General features: G+C 43.8%; 1 protein-coding gene across 7 annotated transcripts in view; it reads left to right on the top strand.

The window, feature by feature from the left end:
- EXOC6 (exocyst complex component 6) overlaps nt 1–23047 on the top strand; it is a 386110-nt gene that overhangs the window by 212917 nt on the left and 150146 nt on the right. For all 7 annotated transcript variants that reach the window (XM_068258178.1, XM_068258176.1, XM_068258180.1 and 4 more), the window contains 4 exons: nt 3659–3730; nt 4443–4540; nt 7931–8036; nt 11047–11156. In XM_068258178.1, coding sequence (XP_068114279.1) covers nt 3659–3730; nt 4443–4540; nt 7931–8036; nt 11047–11156 — 386 coding nt within the window. The remainder of the gene's footprint in view (nt 1–3658; nt 3731–4442; nt 4541–7930; nt 8037–11046; nt 11157–23047) is intronic.

Below are 23047 nucleotides of genomic sequence, written 5' to 3'. Positions count from 1 at the left end.
TATGGTGGACATAGTCCTACATAGGATTGGAAAGGGTTAAAGCGGGATTGTCACCATAAAAATCAAACTGGTCTGAGTGTATTAAGTGATAAAGATGCTAATCCTGCATTCAAAACTTTTTCTGCTGTTATGGTGTGCAGTTATCACATACATTAGGAGTACTGGCCCTTTAATAGCCATTGCCATTCAGTTGCATGCTGGGGGTTCTTTGTATCTATAATATATTCCTCCTAACCTTTATTTCCCTGCCTAGATGAAACACGATCCTCTCACTGGCGCACGGAGGGGGGTGTTCCGGGTGTCTGGAACACCCCCCCCCCTGCACCGAGACCGGAAGTGGGGTGTGTGCGGCGAGGGTCTCATGAGCAGGCCTTATGCTGCGGGGGGCCTCTCTTGCTGGTGGCGGCGGGCGTACGGGCCTCACGCTGCGGGGAGAGAGAAGACTTCCACTTACAGTACCTGGATCCTGCGCAGCCTCTATGTACTTCCTGTCCCGGCCGGTGTCTGTCGCTATGGTAACAGCGCCCCCTGTGATGACGTACCGCATGTCATCACAGGGGGAGCTCTTACCGATGCGACGCGCGCCGGGAGAGGCTGAAGATAGAAGCTACGTGCAGGATCTAGGCAGGTAAGTTGAAACTCCTCTCTCCCCGCAGCTCCCCGCCGCCTAATCTAATCTATACTGGGGGACATATACCTATCTAACTTATACTGGGGGACATATACCTATCTAATCTATACTGGGGGACATATACCTATCTAATCTATACTGGGGGACATATACCTATCTAACTTATACTGGGGGACATATACCTATCTAACTTATACTGGGGGACATATACCTATCTAACTTATACTGGGGGACATATACCTATCTAATCTATACTGGGGGACATATACCTATCTAACTTATACTGGGGGACATATACCTATCTAACTTATACTGGGGGACATATACCTATCTAACTTATACTGGGGGACATATACCTATCTAATCTATACTGGGGGACATATACCTATCTAACCTATACTTGGGGACATATACCTATCTAATCTATACTGGAGGCATATACCTATCTAAGCTATACTGGGGGACATATACCTATCTAACCTATACTGGGGACATATACCTATCTAACCTATACTGGGGGCAGCTATATGGGCTACCTACACTGGGGGAGGGGGGGGGACCTATAGCTGGCTACCTATACTGCGGGCACCTATACCTGTCTCCACGTTGGGGGCACATTTTACGCCCCCACTCCGGGTGCAATTTAGCCTAGAAACTGCTAGTATTTGGCTCCACCCTCACCATGTTTTGGCCACGCCCACACACGGCTTTCAGGAATCCCCCCCTTGGAAATCCTGGATTTGCCCCTGCCTCTGCTCACTTGTGTTTACAAGCAAGGCTGGGGTGACTCAGCGATTGGAGGAAAAAAGAAAAAAAAGTTAAGGGAAGAAATTGCATCAGTATTTAGCCCCAAGCTGTGGGCAAAATACATGGTTCCCACCAGGAACAGAATTCTCTTCATTTACTATATAAAATTCACTGAAATCAAAGCGTGGATAGTACAATGCACGTGTTATGTATGTAGATCAAGTATTTTATTTATCTACTTATATATGTGTTTTTTTCCCTGGCATAGTATGGCTCATCCTCCTGCTTTAAAGCAACCCTTTAGTTGCTCACTATAAACCTAACAGTCTAATGCTGGGAATACACCATGAGATTTTTTTGGCAGATAGATGGTTCGATGGATAATTTCCGACAAGTCCGATCTTATTTTCGATCGTTTTTCTGATCGATTTCTCATAGAAGTGAATGGAAATCGATCAGAAAAACGATCGGAAAATCAATTGGAGAATCGGTCAGACAGTACATCTGCTGAAAAGTCTCATTGTGCATTCCCAGCATTAGAACTTTATACAACCTCTGCCAGCTTAGCTCCATACAATATCCCCTCAGCTCCAATGGATTAGCCACATCATAACAATATCTAAACAAACGATATTTTGTTAGTTACTGAAAAGGTTAATAGACTGTGTTACACTTTGCACAAAAGCTGAGCAATTACATGCTGCAGAGTTTCTCAGATTGTCTTTTGATCACCATTTGCATCTCTTAAGAATGAGTAAACATAACTGAGTTTCTTTTTGCAGGATTCAGTGTGACTGTAGGTAGAAGAGAAAACGTATTTCCTCACTGTTAAGGTAGCCATACACTGGTCGATTTGCCATTAGATCGACCAGCTGACAGATCCCTATCTGATCGAATCTGATCAGAGAGGGATCGTTTGGCTGCCTTTACTGCAAACAGATTGTGAATCGATTTCAGCCTGAAACCGATCACAATCTGTTGAGCTGCTCCTGCCGCCTATGCCCCCCCCCCCCCCGTATACATTACCTGAAGCTGGCTCCCGGGCGTATTCTCCACGCTGCACCGCACCGCTCTGTTCCGGCTCCATCCCGGCGCTTCCTGTGTCACTCCGTGACCAGGAAGTTCAAATAGAGCGCCCTCTATTTGAACTTCCTGGTCACTGCAGTGACACAGGAAGCGCCGGGATGGAGCCGGAACAGAGCGGTGCAGCGCGGAGAAGACGCCCGGGAGCCAGCGTCAGGTAATGTATACCTGATCGGATCGGCCGCCGCTAGCGACGCGCACCCTACCCGCGGGCGATCGAGGGTAATTTCCCGCACGGCGCGATTGACGGACCGATCCGATTTCGGGAGGAAATCAGATCGGCAGGTACGTTTAGCGCGAACGATTGGCAGCAGATTCGATCCCAGGATCGAATCTGCTGTCGAAACGGCCGCGAATCGGGCCAGTGTATGGCCACCTTAAGAGTTTTCTGAATGAACCTGCGATCAATGACAATGATTAAGAGCTGCATGTAACTGTTATACGGATTTCTCTCCAGGTCCGTAAGCCAATGACATATTTGCATATTTTTGCTCTGATTTTTGCAAGCGATGATTGAGAGCTGCACATAAAATGTCGATGGTCATAACACACATGACGATATTTGAAAGAAATTGGGTGGAAATTAGGATGCCTGGAATATAACGCTGGAAACACATGATACAACTTGGTCTAATCGATGTAAATCGGACGATTATTTGCAACCTATCCGATCTGTTCCTGATCAATAAGGTGATTGATTTTGCGAAGTTATAATCAGAAAATCAATCCCATTATTGATCGGGAGCAGTTTGAACAAGTTCACACAATACAACTTCCTGTCAGATTACCTGTCGATCAGCAGGAAGTTGCATCGTGTGTTACCAGCATAAAGCATGCAATGAGACTCAGGCCAGGAACTGAACCCATGAATCTTTCATAACACAGCAGTACAAGGACCTTCTGGAACAGTTATAGCATATCTAAATCCAGAGGTCATCTCAGGGCACCCGGGGCAGAGAGACAGACAGCTTTAGTGCCTTCCTGCTCTGCAGTGGTCCTATGATCGGCTTTGAACAAATGCCTCTTAATTTAAATGACTGTGTGAGGATTCTGCCAGTATTATTGGTTAATGTGCCAACACGATTGTCCTTTCATATCTCTATGGCCAGTACAGTAACGGATTGCTTCACCTTTCCTCACAAATATGTAAAAGTGATGTAATCAGTAGCCGTATTAACCAATCCTATTTCTTCACAGTCATATTGCACGGACCCCGATCTGGTTTTGGAGCTGAAGAATCTGATTGTGGTGTTTGCTGATACTCTGCAGGTCAGTATAATCTCGGCTGGCTCTCTCATAATCCTTATTAGGTTTAATTGCTTGCTGAAAAAAAGGGCTGTGGGTGCCAGCGGTGGAAATATTACAGCACGCCTGGCTCTGGTACCACTTCACACTGTAGCTGTCAGATACCAGGACTGATGAAAATCTATGTTAATATCCAGGTGATATTAAAAGTTTTAAACCACTTTTTTTCTGAATATAAACTCCCTAAATAAAACAGCCAGAAGATAAATTAACCACTTCACCCCCCTAACAGACAAGAGCAATTTATATTATTCTTAATGCATTTTAATGGGAAAAATTAGAAAAAAATGGAAACGAACATTATAATTTTAAAATAAAACATTCTTTTGTGGATTAAACCTACACATTTTGTTTGATCATTTGTCCCGTTTAAATTATGTCCCTTTAGCTAACTATTAGCCAGGAAGTGGCTCAGGAGGAGACTTTTTCACATATCTAAACAAGGGTGTGGCAGTTTGCTGTGTGGCAACTTTTCTGCCAAAATCAATAGAAATGTTGCATATAACTCCTCCCCCCAATCTGTTCACCAGCCCCGTGTGCTCATGGGAATGCAAGTTTCACGTGTTCTCCACACTGTCGGGCATTTGGGGTTTGCTCGGAGTCCTCCTTTAATATTCGGAGTCCTCCTTTAACATTTATAAACCTTACTAACGTGACATATTTTCTTATTTTCCAGGGATATGGATTTCCAGTGAGCCGGTTGTTTGATCTCTTGTATGAAGTCAGAGACAAATATAATGAAACGCTTTTGAAGAAATGGGCGGGAATGTTCAGGTACCTTTCTTAAACCTGCAAATCTGGAAGCTTAAACAAATACCTTTGTAAAGGAGCGTCCGCAAAATCTGAATAACTTCATCTGTCAAAAGAAAACTTTTTTTTTTATGTAGGCAGATCAAAAGGTTCTTTAAGGGCAACAACATTATGATATAAGGTCGCAAGGAAAAAAGGGCGCAGGGTGAAGCTGAACTTTCAAATAGCATATATAAATTTTGTTTTCGTTTTTTCATTAATATCTCTGTTATGGTGTTAATACATGGTACAATTTTTTCATTTTTTTTTTCCGATTAGATAATTTTGTTCAATTATTCAGTATTATATCAAATATAAAGATTTTTCCGACATGTCCGATCAGATTTTAATTGAAACAAACAGGATAATTGTTCGTTTTTCTTGATCAAAAAAAAAAAAGATTCTTTTCAACTTTCATTGGATTTGATCGTTTTGGTCGAATAAACAGGAAAATCCAACCTTTTTTTATTGTACCTTGTATGGGCACCTAAAGACTAATAAATATGGTAAAATAATCTTATTAAATGGGTGCAGGGTGAAGCTAAAATAAGTGTAAACGATAAACACGAAAAAATATTTACAGTGGTAATGACCATAGTAGAACGCTGGTAAATATTACTGATTGTAATGGACTCACCCTCCAATTGCGCCCGCGATGATCGCCGTACTTCTGGGTCTTGGCAGCCGCCCGCTCACAATGAAGTGCTCGCTGAGAATCAGCATGCACGCAACGTCACTGGCGGGCGGGCTCAGCGTCCTCTTCAGCCGCAATACTCCCTCTGGCGGCGGCAGATATAGTGTCAGCTGACTATTCAGTCAGTTGACACATGGAATAGTTGATTGACGTGTCAACTGACTCCTTTATCAGCTGACACCTAAGCAGGAATCTTTGTGAGCTGTGATTGGTTCCTTTGTGCATGTGGCCGGCCACTGATTGGATGCCTGATATATTTAAGCTTGCTGAGTGCACTCTGACTTTGCCCGTGTTAGCGTATGCTTCTGCTTACTGCTGGGTGCTCTCTAAACCTGTGGATTGCTTTGCTGGACTTTGACCTTATTGCTTGTTACTCCATGCCTCCCAACTTTTTGAGATAAGAAAGAGGGACACTTAAGCCACGCCCCTGTCAGACCCCCTGATCAGTTAGGCCCCCCTTCCTAATGCCTAACCTTAAACCCCCACTTCCTGACACCTAACCCTAAGGCCTATCCTTAAAGAAAACTTGTAACTAAAAAAAAGTTCCCCTGGGGGGTACTCACCTCAGGTGGGGGAAGCCTCCGGATCCTATCGAGGCTTCCCCCATCCTCCTGTGTCCCACGGCGGTCTCGCTGTACCCCTCTGAACGGCGGGGATGTAAATATTTACCTTCCCGGCTCCAGCGCAGGAGCAGTATCGCCTCTCTGCCCGGAGATTGGCGAAAATAGTGATCGCTGTCGGTCCGCTCTACTGCGCAGGCGCAAGTCTCCTGCGCCTGTGTAGTAGAGCGGATCCCGACAGAGATCGGCTATTTCCATCTATTTCCGTGCTGAGAGCCGCAACAGCGCCACCCGCTGGAGCTGGGAAGGTAAATATATCAAGCCTTGTCAGGCTTGTCGAGGGAGGATTGCGGGACGCTTCGGGGGAGCCAGCTCTGGAGTGCCTGCAGCTACAGGGATAGAGGATCCCCCCGGGATGTTTTTTTTTTTATACAGGGTCTCTAAGATCGCTTCCCTCCACAGCAAATAACCTAAATTAAAAAGAAAAATACATTTCTAAATGATCATTTACAAAAATATAATTCACAGGATGGATGTCAAACCGACAATTCTCAAAACAAAATGGTTGGATGGGCCATGTATCCGCTATTTATCAGGCACACAAATTTCTGCTTTTGGCGCCCAATGGCCAATCTTTTGCATTACCGTCTATGGGGTGCCCAAATAGTCCATTTTCTGCAGGTGCCCAAATATCTTGCTTCCACATAATATGCAGTATAGCAAGCAGAGTCCATTGTGTACTCCTCACTAGGGATGATCATCGAGATGCAAATCATTTCTTCTTACATTCCATAGTCATGTCCATTTTTGAAGCTTTAGCTTGGACCAATAAAAATTGATAGGTTGGTCCAATGTCAAGCTGCATATAATTTACATGAAATGTGAATGCAGGGAGAAATTGTTTTTCATTTCATTGATCATCTCTACTCCTTATACACCAGGTCCCAAACCGTGACCAAATGTTTATTAGTAAACACAAAGAGCCTTAATTTATACGCAGCTCAGTATGGTATTAGGCAGGGTGCACACTCATCATTGCGAAAAACAGAATGTTTGTTCGCATGCGTTTTTTTTTTTTAATTTGCATTCATATGCAAATTTTCCACACTATTCTTTTTACCACAGCTAATAAAAATCAATGGGAATTTGTATTAGATGTCTGTGTTTAGGCTGGAAAATGTAAGTTTTGCGTGTGTGTGAAAACAAGAGCGCAATTTTGCGAATTTTAGCAGGTGTGCAATTCTTCAATGATATTTATTAAATGTGCGGCAACCGTGTTTTCGCACGCAAATTTAATGAACGTGAACCCTGCCTAAGGGGCTTGTTATTTTCAAACAATATGTTGTGTTCCACCTCATTTTACAGGCAAGCGGATCCAGTTATTTAAAGTAAACCAGAGATCAAAATGTCTGAGTCCCTCACCGTTCAGGTGCAATTAGTCCCGGTAACTGGTTCAGTCGCGTCAGTCGGTGTGTTCTGCACAAGTGCGGAGACCCTGCGCCTGCGCAGAAGTCTCCAACTGGCGCAACTGAACCAGTTACCGGGACTAATTGCGGCTGAATGGCAGACGGCGGGAGGATGGCGAGGGACTCAGGCGTGCTTATGGGGCTGGAGGAAGCCACAAATCATATAAACATGACCCATCCACTCACACCAATTCCCTCCAATCTGATCGTTAAAATGTATGGAAATCCTAAAAAACCTGAAGTTTTAACTTGGGTAGTTTCAAATTCCTAGGAGCACAAAAAGGGTTAAGCCTCCGTGTTAACTAATGAGCAGAGAGCTCACAGCTCTGATTCACAGCTGCTAAGATGTATTTGGACACTTTGGGTACCCATTGTGTAGATCACGATCTGCTGGTAGATCACAAAGGACTTCATGGTAGATCCCAACCACTCTATTCTCTACATACAATTGCGCTCCTAAAGTTGTACAAGTGTAAATCATTTTGACTTGCTAATTTTTAAACATAGCTCACAAGCCGAAAAAAGTGTGGGCACCTCTTTCCTAAACAAACACAGAGCTGTGATTTTTTTCAGCAACTATATGTGGAATAAAGCAGTTTCATTGTGTGCTGTACAAGAGTTCAGGTTCGCTTGAATTTTATTTTTGTTATTGCAGGGATATTTTTGAGGCAGACAACTACAGCCCCATCCCAGTAGCTAATGAAGAGGAGTACAGGGCGGTGGTCAGCAAGTTTCCTTTCCAGGATCCAGAGGGTGATAAGGTAAGTGCTCCCTCACAGGCGTCTGCGGAATCAGCTATTGCATCCCCAAGTAGAATAGTTTTGTTTCCCTTAGCAACCAATCACACTTTGCCTGGCACAAAACTATATAATTATAACCGCTAATGACCTGTGGCCTGTGCCCACGTGGCGAACACTATTCAAGTCTATGGACTTGCGTGTAATAGTAAATGTAAACACGTTCCACACTTAGAAGTTTAACCTTCAGTCACCTTCTGGCCACCAGTTATGACCCTTGGTGTCAGTCATGTGACTGGGCTTCGCTAGCAGCCCACCCAGGAGAATTACTTTTGTAATCATAGATGGGTATTTATAAATGTATTTATTTATTTATTTATTAATTTTGGGGGGGGGGCACTGTGATGCCAAGCAATGCAAGGTTATAAATGGGTCCGTTAATTTAGTGATTACGGTACTAAAGCCATGGTCTTCCCAGTGGTAGCAAGGTTGTGAAAGTTGAACTATAAATAAGGTCATACATTGAAAACTGTATGCTTTTGAACTGGGTGTGGAGAAAGCGACTGAGAGTTCCCTGGACTGAAAGAAGATCTAACCAGTCAATACTTACAGAAATAAGGCCAGAGTGTTTACTAGAAGGGCTTATACTACTATTAAAGCTTAAATACTTTGATCACATAATGAGAATGCTTTGGAGATTCTTTGTTCTAAGGAATTCTAATTAAAGGATATGTAGACTTATAACATGTAGGGGTGTAACAATAGACTCTGCAAGGGATGCAGCTGCAGGAGGCCCTGTGTAGGAGAAGTTTCTTTTCCCTGTCCTGAGAGACTGACAACTAAGGGCACTGAGAGAAAAAGCTTTCCACTCTCTGCACAATTGTCCTAATGACTGCATCTGCTCAGCCACTAAAAAAGAATCATACAAAGTTTTGCAGACAAAGATGAGTAGACAGTCCCTATTTAGTGTTAAGCTAGGGAGGCAATAGGTATGTCACCTCTCCTTCTGAGGGTGCGGGACCCATATTAGTAGGTCCGGCAGGCCTAAATAAAGAAAAAAAGGGAAATAAGAACTTAACCACCCTGGCGTTCTGATTAAATCGCCAGGGTGGCTGCGGGAGGGTTTTTTTTAAATAAAAAAAAAACTATTTCATGCAGCCAACTGAAAGTTGGCTGCATGAAAGCCCACTAGAGGGCGCTCCGGAGGCGATCTTCCGATCGCCTCCGGCGCCCAGAATAAACAAGGAAGGCCGCAATGAGCGGCCTTCCTTGTTTTGCTTATATCGTCGCCATAGCGACGAGCGGAGTGACGTCATCGACGTCAGCCGACGTCCTGACGTCAGCCGCCTCCGATCCAGCCCTTAGCGCTGGCCGGAACTTTTTGTTCCGGCTGCGCAGGGCTCAGGCGGCTAGGGGGGCCCTCTTTCGCCGCTGCTCGCGGCGAATCGCCGCAGAGCGGCGGCGATCAGGCAGCACACCCGGCTGGCAAAGTGCCGGCTGCGTGTGCTGCTTTTTATTTGACAAAAATCGGCCCAGCAGGGCCTGAGCGGCAGCCTCTGGCGGTGTTGGACGAGCTGGGCTCGTCCAGACCGCTCAGCAGGTTAAAGAGGAACTGTAGTGAACATTACATAATGTATAAAATTGCTTATTGTTTACAATATTCAATTATAGATTATTTAAAGGAGTTGTCAGAGAAATTTTAATAAAATAAACGCTACTTACCGGGGGCTTCCTCCAGCCCCAATCTCCCAGGACCTCCCTTGCCGCAGCTCTGCCCGCAGCCGTTTGCCGGAGCTCCGACCCGGTCCCCGGCGATGACGTCAGAGCGACCTGGAGGTCGCTCTGTACTGCGCCTGCGCGATCGGCACTGTCAATCACCGCCACGTGGGCCGGAGCAGTAGTTCTGTGCCTGCGCAGTTCGCTCCGGCCCACGTGGCGGTGATTGACAGCTCTGACGTCATCGCCGGGGACCGGGTCGGAGCTCCGGCAAACGGCTGCGGGCAGAGCTGCGGCAAGGGAGGTCCTGGGAGCTTGGGGCTGGAGGAAGCCCCCGGTAAGTAGCGTTTGTTTTATTAAAATTTCCCTGACAACTCCTTTAATAAGTGTTTGCCCTTTGTAATTTACATTCTGAAATGTATCACTGGTGGTGACCTCTTTAGTTCTGCCAGGTGATCTGTACGGAATGTTCGTAACTGAGAGTTCTATGCACGGAGGGAGATATTGCTGGCAACGGCAGATGGAAACAGCTGTTATTTCCCACAATGCAACAAGGTTCACAGACAGCAAACTGTCAGGACCTTGGTCATGACATCACACTGTGGGAGGAGTTACATATAAATAAAGCAACTTTTAGCCTAACACAATCAATGTTAGTAGGTATGGTTATAGATAATGGCAGTTGGTGCTGTCTGTAATTTTTTTCTTGTCTGCCAGCAGTAAAGATTAAGACCCACAGGCTCATTGTGGATTAACATGAACTAAAAATTCATGGCAGATATCAATCATTTCTTGCTATAAAACACAAAAGGAGAGGACACTGAGAGCCCAATATAGTGTAGTATGTACTGGAAATTATGGATATGAAGAGTAAGTAAAAATATATACTCACAAATAAGGGTTACCTTTTAGACAACCACTGTAAATGCAGGTGGGGAGATTAGACCTGATCCCACTCAGGATTAAGGCGCCAAAAGGATAAAAATAGCTAAAAACATTAAAAATAGAGTAGGCAGTGGTGGACTTGCCTCTTCCAAGTAGACACAAGATTCTGTTGATGTTTTTTCAACAAAACAATTTTATTACATACTCCAAAGTGGGGTGCAATGTGTTTCGCAGGATTGACCCCGCTTCGTCAGGCAACAGGTGGCGCATACAACACATTTAGGTCTAGAACAAAGCCGAGCTCCAAATCCGAGCCCCACCCCCTCCCCCCCAGTATTTTTCTGTACAGTTCCTTATTTCAGCTTTTGCATTATATTTTATTATGCTGTGTGACCGATTTTCAAAAGGCTAACGGCTTCTTCTTTGTTTTTAGCTATCATTTCCAAAGAAGCTTCCCATGTCTCAGTCGGTTCCACTGATTTATATGCAAGTTAAAGAATTTATTTATGCAAGCCTTAAATTTTCCGAATCACTTCATCGAAGGTATGTTCCTTTTTTTATTTTGTTCTTATGGGCAGAACAACGTTGGTAACAGGCCGTCTTTTTGCAGCATATTTCTTGCTGAAATGGTTAAGCATCATGTATTATCCTCTTCGATTTTCACTAATAGTAATTTCTGGAGGAATTTGGGTTCAGAAGTATACCTGCCTTCTGCAGATCTATACTCCTACTGAAGTTCCTTTCAACTGGTCTCAGAAACAAGAAAATATTCCTGTGAGCAGTTGGAAGGTAAATTGTTATGCTCATTTATCTCATGAAGGGAAGTTAAGGTACATCTATAGACCTGGTGGGAGATCGACCATCAGATTTGAAAATTATGGTCAAATCTGATGAAAATCGGTGCCACCAAGAACATGCCCGATCAACAATTGGACCAATTTCAGGCCGCAATTAGTTGCATGTATCGACTGGACATGCTGAAAAAAAATTCTGACTGGCATGCTCTATCGGGTGCACAGCGCTAATGGCCTGCGAAAATCAAGATCGATGAACGCAACGGAAATCCCCAGATGTTCCCCACCCCCTGGGGCCTGTGATTCATACTTTACCTGTCCGGTGTCCGCCACTGTCCCCACACTCTTCCTCATTCGCACCCCACGTGGTTGCCAGTGTATTGCATGTGGGATGCGTGTGTGATGTCACACTCGCTCCATGCGAAGTACGCTGGCAACCACTTGTGGCGCCAATGAGGAACAAGAGTCCGGAGACAACGGTTGACACGGGAAAGGTAAAATATTAAAGCACAGGCACCGGGGGGGGGAGGGGATGTTATGACTACATTTGGGGGCCTCGCCAGGAGGCACTAGGCCGATTCCCGAAGGATTTCATGCTGAAGTTACTGTTAGTGCATATGAATATAGTATCATATGCATTACCCTGCAATGTCTATGAATAATGTCTGATAGTGCATGGTTTTCTTTAAAGAGAACCTGAGGTGGCTTTTACAAATCCTAATTGCATACAGAGGCTGGGTCTGCATATAATGCCCAGTCTCTGTCTCATTGTAGCTGCTCCCCCGCGTTCTCTATTTCTATTCGCCGCCCGCGTCCTTTCCCTCCAATCAGCGGGGAGGGAAGGGACGCGGCAGGGAGTGGCTACATAGAGGAGGCGGGGGAGCGGCTAGAATGACGGTATACACGTAAACAGCCTGCTGGCGGCACGCTGTGTGTCGCTACCACGCGGCTTACTTTGGGTGACACAGCAGAGCTCAGGGAGGGCCTGGGGGGAGGTAATGTAGCAACAGAGGCTGGGCATTATATGCAGACCCAGCCTCTGTATGCAATTTGTAAAACCCACCTCGGGTTCTCTTTAAGCTCTATGTACACATTTCATCTGTCTTTTTCAGTGATTGGAAAATTAAACCCCTAGGTGTACTGCAATCAACCTAAAGTAATATCCAATGTTAAAGGTATACTGTTGGGGGTCGGGGAAAAATCAGTTGAACTTACCTGGGGCTTCTAATGGTCTCCCGCAGACATCCTGTGCCCGCCAGCCGCTCACCGATGCTCCGGCCCCACCTTCGGTTCATTTCTGGAATTTCAGACTTTAAAGTCTGAAAACCACTGCGCCTGCGTTGCCGTGTCCTCGCTTCCGCTGTTGTCACAAGGAGCGGACTGCGTAGGCACAGACCATATTGGGCCTGTTCAATAGGATTCTGGTGACATCAGCGGGAGTGAGGACACGTCAAACGCAGGCGAAGTAAAAAGTTTACAATTGAAGAACAATAAAAATATACAAAAACGCACAATATTTGCAATATTTGTGGACATAGTTGTATGCATGTTAGTTACTTTAACAGGATTTATCTAGCTTATCAAAGATGGGATCTTGGAATGAGGATCAAGAAGTGATCAGTCCATAAGGCCGAGATAATTATTATATAATAATCATTTATAAGGTTACTCAGTCCAAAGAGAAGCAATTTGAATCTCTTATACCTGTTAGGAAGGAAAAAACTGAAAAAACTAACAGCATACAAGTGCAAATATTTAAAGTTTACTCTTAAAGTAAAGGGCAAAGGAGGAGAGCGAGGGTTGCTCTGGGAGGTATTGAGTTTATTTAGCAAGGTTTGATAGCCAACGTGTATGATGGCTAATGTAGGGTAGGTTGGTTCCTAGATCAATTATCACTCATGTTAGAGTTTGATTGGATTGAAAAGGCAAGCCTTAAGGTAAGTGGGATATACCTCAGATAATATTCTGCAGTCAATCCCCGCCAAAATGGTTGTCCCATGGGCCCCATATCTTGCTAAATCTGTCTTCTGTATCCCGCAACGAGGCTGTAAGTTGCTCCATTAATTTGGTCCATTTAATTTTTGCTATAACTTCCAAAATTTCAGGGGGAGCTATGTTTTTTCATTTGGAGGCTATTGAAAGTCTAGCGGCGGTGAGAATTCGTATGATGAGGATTCTATCAAATTTATGAGCTTGGGGAACAGATTTGCCTAATAACATAAATGGCGTCCATGGGTACAGTGATTTCTAGAACCTGAAAAATAAGGTTTTGGACCTTAGACCAAAAGGAGGCCAAGACTGGGCATGACCAGAAAGTATGATCTATCGCCCCTCTACATCCACACCCCCTCCAGCAGAGTTCAGAAGACTCAGGAGGAGAGAAGGGCTGGGGTGAGGTACCACCTAAAAAGTATCTTGTAGATATTTTCCTTAATTTGGACACACATAGAGGAGTCTTTAGCGTTTTGCCAGATAGATTCCCAATCTTCCAAGGAAATAGGTTGGGAGAGAGCGGATTCCCATTTGGCCATGTAGTCATGTACTGGAGTTAAAGAATGGGAGTTCGTAGAGAGCATAACATATATCTGAGATATTAGACCTTTCTGATGACCTTGTTGAGTACATAGATCCTCGAAGGCCGCAGAGCGACTGATCTCCGAAGATCTAGGTACTAAGGACCTCAAAAAGTGTAAAATTTGGTTGAATTCAAAGAATAATTTAGGTATAGGTGGGAGATGTTCACATAGTTATTTGTAAGTTATAAAAGCTGTGGCTGATGGTTGGAGGCAGTCTTGTAGCCTTAAAAAACCTTTAGAGTATCATCTGGACATAAAGTGTTGGTTTAAACCTGGTTTGAATCTAGGATTGCTGAGGATTGGTTGCAGTCTATGGGGGGATCGTAGATTTTTCTCTGAGGCAGTGTGATTCCAGTCAGATACGTAACGTGAATCTGGTGGAGGAGAGACCCAAGGAGGCTGGAGGTGGTTGGGAGTTGTTTGACCATACGAAGGCAGCTAAAGAGTAGGGAAGAACATGAGTTGCTTCAATCAAGGCCCATTTGGTCTTGACCCGAAAGTCAATCCATTCAGTGATTTGACGAAGATGGGCCGCTTTATAGTGTAAGGAAATATTAGGGAGACCTAAACCCCCTGATCCCGCAGAGCCATCATGACCAATTTAGAGACCCTAGGTTTTTGATGATTCCAAATAAAATTATTAGTTTCTCTTTGGAGAAGGGCTAATTGGGAGGATGGAACAGCCACCGGGAGGGTTTCAAAAAGATAAAGTATATGTGGTAGGATATTCATTTTAACTGAATTGAGTCGACCTATCCAGGAGATAGGAAATTTTGTCCATTTCTGTAGGTCTTGTATAACAGTGTGTATAAGCTGAGGATAATTAAATTTGTAGAGGGTGTTATAAGAAGGTGTAAGGTTGATACCTAGATATTTCAGGGAATGGGTTCTCCAATTAAAATGATAGGAATGCTGGAGTGAGTCTAGAAGGAAAGTAGGAATATTTATAGGAAGGGTGTCAGTCTTGTCTTAAGTTTATACCCTGATAATTCTTCAAACTCATGAAAGAGTTTATGGAGAACTGGGAGGGAGGTGAGGGGTTCCCTCAAGGTTAGAAGGACGTTGTCCGTAAAAAGGGAGATTTTGTGTTCCCATTTACCTTGAATTATTCCCTTAATGTCTGGATTTTCTCTGATGGCACAAGAGGACACCCCTGCCTTGTGCCACTCCTAATGGGAAAAAGGAGGGAGGAGCAGAAGGGAGTTTGACCATGGTAGTGGGATTAGAATAGAGACATTTTATTAAGTTACAGTAAGGACCTGAGAAGCCTTAATGATTTAAAACAGCGAACAAAAATGGCCATGAGAGCCTATCGAAGGCCTTCTCGGCATCCAAACTTAGGAGCAGAGAAGGCCTTCGAGAGGCCCCCATTAGTTCATCCAGGTTTGTGTTATCTCCAGCCTGGCGACCTTTGATGAATCCGACTTGGTAATTATTAATGAGGGAGACTAGGATAGGATTGAGTCTATTTGCCATTGCTTTTGTGATGATTTTTAGGTCTGAGTTTAGTAAAGAGATTGGCCTATAGCTCTGGGGGACCAGGGGATCTTTACCTTGTTTAGGGATTATGGTAATTCGTGATCTTAACCACTTCGCCATATCTGGACGCATATATCCGTCCAGATAGGCAGTGATGCTGCAGCCGTGTGGTGCGCGCGATCGGGCGCGCTCCCGCTGCCCCCCCGATCAGTGAATGGGAATATAATTCCCATTCACCGATCTAAGTCCCCGGCAGAAATACCGACACTTTCTCATCAGAGAGCGTGGTATTTCTGCCCCCATAAAACTTCTTCTCTTCATTTTAGTTCCTAGATGCGACATCGTTCGCATCCAGGAATTTTTTGAATGTGGCCATCTTGTGGCCAAATAGTAAACTGCACCCACATACCTGTATTGAATAAAAAAATACATTATATTACATCTAAAATTGGCTATTTACCTCCCAAACTAAAATTACCCAAATACATTTTTGTATTAAAAAAAAAAATAAAAAAAATTACAATTAAAAAAAAAAACTACATAAATAGTTACCTAAGGGTCTGAACTTTTTAAATATACATGTCAAGAGAGTATCTTATTAAATTTTTTAAAATTATAAGCTTGTAAATAGTGATGGATGCAAATTGAAAAAAAGCACCTTTATTTCTAAATAAAATATCGGCGCCATAAATTATGATAGGGACGTAATTTAAATGGTGTAATAAGCGGGACAAATGGGCACATAAAATGCATGGGTTTTAATTACTGTACCATGTATTAATTTTAAACTATAATGGCCAAAAACTGAGAAATAATGATTTTTTTCCATTTCTATCTTAATCTTCCTGTTAAAATGTATTTACAGTAAAGTGGCTCTTAGCAAAATGTACTACCTAAAGAAAGCCTAATTAGTGGCGGAAAAAACGAGATATAGATCAATTAATTTTGATAAGTAGCGATAAAGTTATTAGCAAATGAATGGGAGGTGAACATTGCTCGGATGCATAAGATTTTCGAAGCTGTAGGCTGAAGTGGTTAAAAAAAGAGTCTGGTGGTTGGTTGCCGAGTAGTACGGTAATTTGTTGGCTAAAGAAATTAAATGGGGTAGTTGAATGAGTTTAAAGACCTGATAATATTTATAAGATAGACCGTCTGGCCCCGGGGTCTTAGAGGAGGGTAGATGTTTAAAGACTTCCTCAAATTCTTCCATTGAGAAGGGTGAGTTTAAGCTTGTTAATTGGGTAGCTGTGATTTTAGGTAGAGACAGGTTATTTAGAAAATTTGAGATACGAAGCTGGGAAGAGAGGGCATTTTGATGGCCAGGAAGGTTATATAACCCTTTGTAACAGTCAGTGAAGATTTTGTGGTTTTCAGACTTTAAAGTCTGAAATTACAGAAGTGAACCGGAGGCGGGGCCAGAGCATCGATGAGTGGCTGCGCGGGCACAGGATGTCTGCGGGGGACCATTAGAAGCAGGGCTGTGGAGTTGGAGTCGGGGCAATTTTGGGCACTCGGAGTTGGAGTCGTGGTTTCAGAAACTGAGGAGTCGGAGTCGCATGATTTTTGTACAAAATCCACAGCCCTGTTAAGTATTAGACTAAGGAGTCGGAGTTAAGGAGTCGGAGTCTGAGCAATTTTGGGGAGTCGGAGTCAGAGTCGTGGTTTCAGAAACTGAGGAGTCGGAAGATTTTTGTACCGACTCCACAGCCCTGATTAGAAGCCCTGGGTTAGTTCATTTTCCCCTGACCCCCCTACAGTATTCCTTTTAAAGATAAAAAATATAGAGCTATAGCCTCTCTCGATGCGGAGAAAGCTTTTGACTCAGTAGAATGGCGATATCTGTGGGCAGTGCTACGTAGATTTGTGTTTGGGGAAAACTTCCTAAAATGGGTACAACTTTTATATGCAACCCCCACTGCTAGAATTAAAACAGGCAATAATATCTCACAACCTTTTGAATTGAAGAGGGGCACGAGGCAAGGTTGCCCTTTATCCCCAGCCCTCTTTGCCTTGGCAAAGGAGCCTGTGGCTGCTTATATCCGACAGTCCAGCACTGTCCAGGGGCTTAAAATAGGCAATCTGGAGGAGAAAATCTCCCTATATGCGGATGATGTCCTTCTATACCTCAGCAACTATACCTCGTCTCTAGCAGCTGCTCTAAAAAAATGTTAACACCTTTGGGGAAACATCCGGAATTAGGATTAACTGGTCCAAATCAACCTTATTCCATCTAGCATACCTCCCAACTTTTTGAGATGAGAAAACGGGACACTTAAGCCACGCCCCTGCCACACCCCTGGCCACACCCCCGCCACGCCTCCAGTCACGCATACCATAAAAATTTCATAAGAAAATATGTTGTTTTATAATTCAAACCACACTGGTCCTTTCTATCCTGGTTCATTTTCCTTCATAATAACATTTTAGGGTGCAGGGGCAGGGTGCCTGGGGTACAGTGCCTAGGGCCATGGGCAGGGTATACTCTTGGTGGGGAGGAGGGTGCTAGTGGGGAGGAGGGTTGTCAGTGGAGGGGGGGGGGGGGCGAGAATGCCTGTGGGTGGGGAGGAGGGTGCCACTTTTAGGTGGGGGAGGATTGCCTGGAGGAGGAAAAAAATGATCGAGGCTCCAGCCGCGGTGAAGAGGGATGCGGGAGCCCGGCTTTATTACTTCCTCCCTCCCTCTCTGAATGCCCCCCTGATGTATGTCTGTGTCCCCCCTCCTCCCTCCCTGTAGGCAGAGTGAGCGCAGCGGAGCAGCCAGCCGAGTCCTCTTACCTCTGATCCACTCGTACTGGTATAGGACTTCCATCTGCTTCCTGTGACATCATAGTAAACAGGAAGCACATGGAGGTCCAATGCTAGACAGTACGAGTGGATCTGCGGTAAGAGGACTCGGCTGGCTGCTCCGCTGCGCTCACTCTGCTAACAAGGGGGGGGACACAGACCCATCAGGGGGGCGTTCAGAGAGAGGGAGGGAGAGAGGAAGTAGTGAAGCCGGCTCCCGCATCCCTCATTACCGCGGCTGGAGCCTCGATCATTTTTTCCTCCTATATTTCTGCCCAGCTGTCGGGATTCAAGAGGGGGGGCCCGGGATAGCGGGAGGGCCCCCCCAAATCGTGAGAATCCCGACGAAAACGGGACGGTTGGGGGGTATGATCTAGGCTCCCCTACTCTTAATAGTCTGGCCCCTCCCACCCCACTGCAATCAGTCTCTCAATTCAAGTATCTTGGAGTGCAGGTTACCAAGGACATCACTGCTTACCAAAAGCTGAATATTGACCCTATAGTACAGTCGCTGGAGAGTAAATGTAGAATCTGGGACAAATTGCTATTGACCCTGATAGGCCGAATAAATTTAATAAAAATGATCTACCTGCCTAAAGTTACTTATGTCTTTCGACAATCCCCAATTTGACTTACGCAAAATTTTTTCAAAAAACTGGACTCTATCCTACTTAGATTTATTTGGGCGGGTAAACAGCCCCGCATAGCTCTGGATATTTTATGTTTGCCAAAAAACAGAGGGGGGCTAGCCATGCCAAATTGTCAGAAATACTTTTGGGCTTCTATACTAGTAACGACCCGCTGGTGGTTTTCGCAAGATGAGCTCAAACCTTGCAACCACCATAGAGGCTGCAATCCTGGGCTCGTACGAAAAATTAACAAACTTACCCTATAGAGGTCCTAAATGCTCTTCACAAACCACGCAAGCTATGTTAACGGTGTGGAAGGCATGGGGGGCGGCTAGGGCCCCGCTGGCGAGGGAAGGCGTACTCTCACCACATACCCCGCTATGGGGAAACACCCAGCTTCAACACTTCATGACTATTCCGGACCCAGTAATCTGTGCGAGCTTTGGAATTAAAACACTAGCTCACATACAACAGAGGCAAACAATTTTAACATTTGATTCCTTAAAATCACAATTTAACTTACCAAACTCACACTTTTTCCGTTACCTCCAACTTAAGCATGCCTACTCTTCACAATTTGGAAGATCCCCTCCAATACTTACCATGGACGATTTAGAAAAACTACTTTTAAGTAGAGACTTACCTAAGGTACTCTCAGTAATATATCTAGCACTTCTAACTCTTAACAACACTAAACTTGATAAATGCTTCAACAAATGACAACGGGTGGTGACAGGATTGGAAAGGTACGACTGGGACGAAGTCTTAGAACTATACCCGACCTCGGTCATTTCAGCCAGAGACCAACTAGTTCAGACTAAGTTTCTACACCAAGCCTACTATACGCCGGAGCGTATGCACAGGATGGACCAATCTTTTTCGGACGTCTGCTGGAGATGCCAGGCAGACCGAGGCTCTTTCGTGCATATGTTTTGGACGTGTCCTAGGATCGTCCCCTTTTGGAAAGACGTACTATCCATAATTAATAGACTACTGAAGGTTGCTCTCCCGCTGGATCCAGGCCTCCTGTTACTCGGGAAAATGGAGGAGGACATATTAACTCACCACAAACAGATATTGGTTAAAACCCTCTGTTTCCAAGCTCGCAAAGAAATACATAAATTATGGAAAGAATCTTCCGTTCCTACACTGGAAATATGGGCTAAAGCTATCAACTCCTCCCTGCCTCTATATAAAACTACATACCTGAATAGGAGATGCCCAAAGAAATACCATAAAATCTGGGGCATATGGGAGACCAGAATTATGGACCCTACGGACTCTGAATGTATTCCAATACTGATATAATAATTTTAATCTCTCTGACCTATGAGGATTAGGCCATGCGGAGGTAGGGGGTTGGATGCAACTCGGGGTACGAACAGCCATCTCTTCTTTCTTCTTTCTCTTTTCCTTCTCTCTTCTCCACTCCTGTCTTCTCCTCTACAGGGTGGTTTCTTGGATACTGGCAACCCAATATGTAACACTAACCGGTTACTATAACGGTGTTTATGTCACTATACTATACTTGACATTTAAGAGGGTTTGTATCAGGAATCCCTCCGATGGATTGTCTTGTAATGATAACCACAACTGTACCTTATTGTTCTATCACATTGAGTTGTAATGTTCTTTAAAAAAAAAAAAAATAACCGTTACTGTTAAAAAAAGATAAAAAATATAGTATATAAATCGTAATCTTCCTAACCAGAAACACTGGTATAGTTATCGTTATATTATGAAAACTAACCTCCTAATGAGCAAACTGGCAGTGTCCTCCAATCTCGGCATGATTCTCTGTTACATAATATTTCTTAGGCTTCCTGCACACTGCAAATCCGTTCTGCAATTCTGATTCCGATTTGCAATTCCGTTTTTTCCTGAATACAATCAACAGAAAAACGGAGGAAAAACCGCAGCATGCAGTAACGATTAAAAATTGGAATCGGATGTAAAAAACTATTAAAAATCGGAATCGCATGCAGTGTGCAGGGAGCCTGTAAACCAGTATAGTGTAAATTATATATAGTAATAAATAAACGTTGATTGTTGTTATGAAGGAACAGAGGCGCCAGTAGAATAAAAAAAGAACCGTATTAAAATCGGTAAAACACGGGGGGCAAGGGTGGACTTGCCTCCCCAATCATTCAAACACTACCACTGTGATCAAATGTATAGAAAAGCATTTAATCTGTACTCCAAAAAAACAAACAATTGCAACGCGTTTCGCGGGTCTCAAGCCCGCTTCCTCAGGCAAAATACAGGACAAGGAGCAGCTGTAAAGAAACAAAGACATAAAACACAAAAAATAATAAAAAATAATAAAAACATAATAAAAAAAAAAAAAATATATATATATATATATATATATATAAATAAAAATAAAAATAATAATAATAATAATAAATAAAAAAATAAAAAACAAAAAACACAAAAACATAAAGCAAAGACATAATGATTGATTGTTGTTAGATTCCCGGGACAACACTACAGGGTACGAGTGCTATAGAAAGATGCACTATTCTGCTTAAAGTGAACCTGAACTCAGAACTTCATCTCTGCTCTAAAAGATAAGCAACAGCATAATATCCTTTAAGGAAAAACATTTCTTTGTTACAGCTGACACAAATCCTGCAATCAAATCTGCAGTGTGTCTACTCCCTGCTTTCATAGAAGCAGATATATTGTTAACCTCCTGTATTTACCAATTAGCTGCTTTGCCATGGCAGCCAGCTGACACAGCTGAGAGATCAAAGTACAACTTGGGATTAGTCAACTTGGGGCTAAACTTTTTAAATACATGCAATGTGCATTTCTCTCTGTTTTCCTTCTGTCCTCCTTCTGTCCTATGCAAGAGTTCAGGTCCACTTTAACTTTAAGAGTGCTGTGTACTGTTCATTGGAGTGTGGAGGAAGGTCAAGGGGTGGCACATGAGGGAGTGGCTTCAAGTGGGTGTGTTAAGCCCTAGAACAGGCATGGGCAAACTCGGCCCTCCAGCTGTTACGGAACTACAAGTCCCACAATGCATTTGCCTTTATGAGTCATGACTGTGGCTGTCACTCCTGCAATGCATTGTGGGACTCGTAGTTCCGTAACAGCTGGAGGGCCGAGTTTGCCCATGCCTGCCCTAGAACAATGTGCCCCTTCATCCTTGTACGCGGTTCAGAAGCGCCAATGTAAAATTCAATTACAGTTTACAAGGTAATCTTACCTCCTGTTGGAGAAAAAAATGAATGGTGAGGTTAAGAACTGTAATTTTATTGATCCAAATGAAAAAAACTCTCAACATGTTTCCCGGACACAGCTAATATGTAAACACAGGATATTAACCCTTTGTCTGCTTCCATGAAAGCAGGAAGTAGACACACTGCAGATCTATGTCAGAAGTTCTGTAATCTGTAACAAAGAAATGTTTTTTTGTAAAGGTTATTATGCTGTTGCTTATATTTTATAGCAGAGAGGAATTTCTGAGTTCAGGTCCGCTTTAAGTGACAAGACACTATACTCTGTACAGTGCTGCGGAAAATGTCACCGCTATATAAATACTAAATAATAATACTGTCATAAATGTGAGTATAATTATTCACGTCATCTTAATCCCTGTGTCACTACCTTACTACACTATATTGGTGTCTCTTGGTTTCCTCCCACATTCCCCTCTCCCTTTTTTCCTTTACCCTTGTTAGTGACCCAGCATGCCGGATTCGCTAAACAAAATTGTGTGGCACCTCTTACACAGGGCCGTGGCGAGGCAGAGGCGAGAGAGGCTTCAGCCTCAGAGTGAAGTGTAGCACAGGGCGCACAACTCACTATCATTTCCCTATTGTGTTTAAAGCAGAGAGAAATAAGAAAAGAGGATACAGTGACAGCAAGCCAGATAACTAGCGATTAAGGTGTTGGGAGCCCTGGGGCTCCTCTTACTCTAAACCGTGTGTGATGGCTGGGGTGGGAGGGTGTACTTTGGTGTCTCAGCCTTGGGTGCTGGAGGACCTTATCCCGGCTCTGCCTCTCCACACGCTAGATTCTTTGCAGAACAATTGTCTTGATCGAGTTATTTTTTTTCTAGAATGGCCTCAATTCACTAAAATCATGCTGGAGATAATAAGGCAAGAGAAAACTTACCTCCACACATCGATTTTGGCTTATTAAGGTATATAGATAAGTCTTCACAGT

This window comes from Hyperolius riggenbachi, chromosome 10 (assembly GCF_040937935.1).
Source record: "Hyperolius riggenbachi isolate aHypRig1 chromosome 10, aHypRig1.pri, whole genome shotgun sequence".
NCBI classification, from domain to species: domain Eukaryota; kingdom Metazoa; phylum Chordata; class Amphibia; order Anura; family Hyperoliidae; genus Hyperolius; species Hyperolius riggenbachi.
The sequence above is the reverse complement of the archived record's forward strand: the minus strand, read 5'-3'. Positions and strand labels throughout refer to the sequence as shown.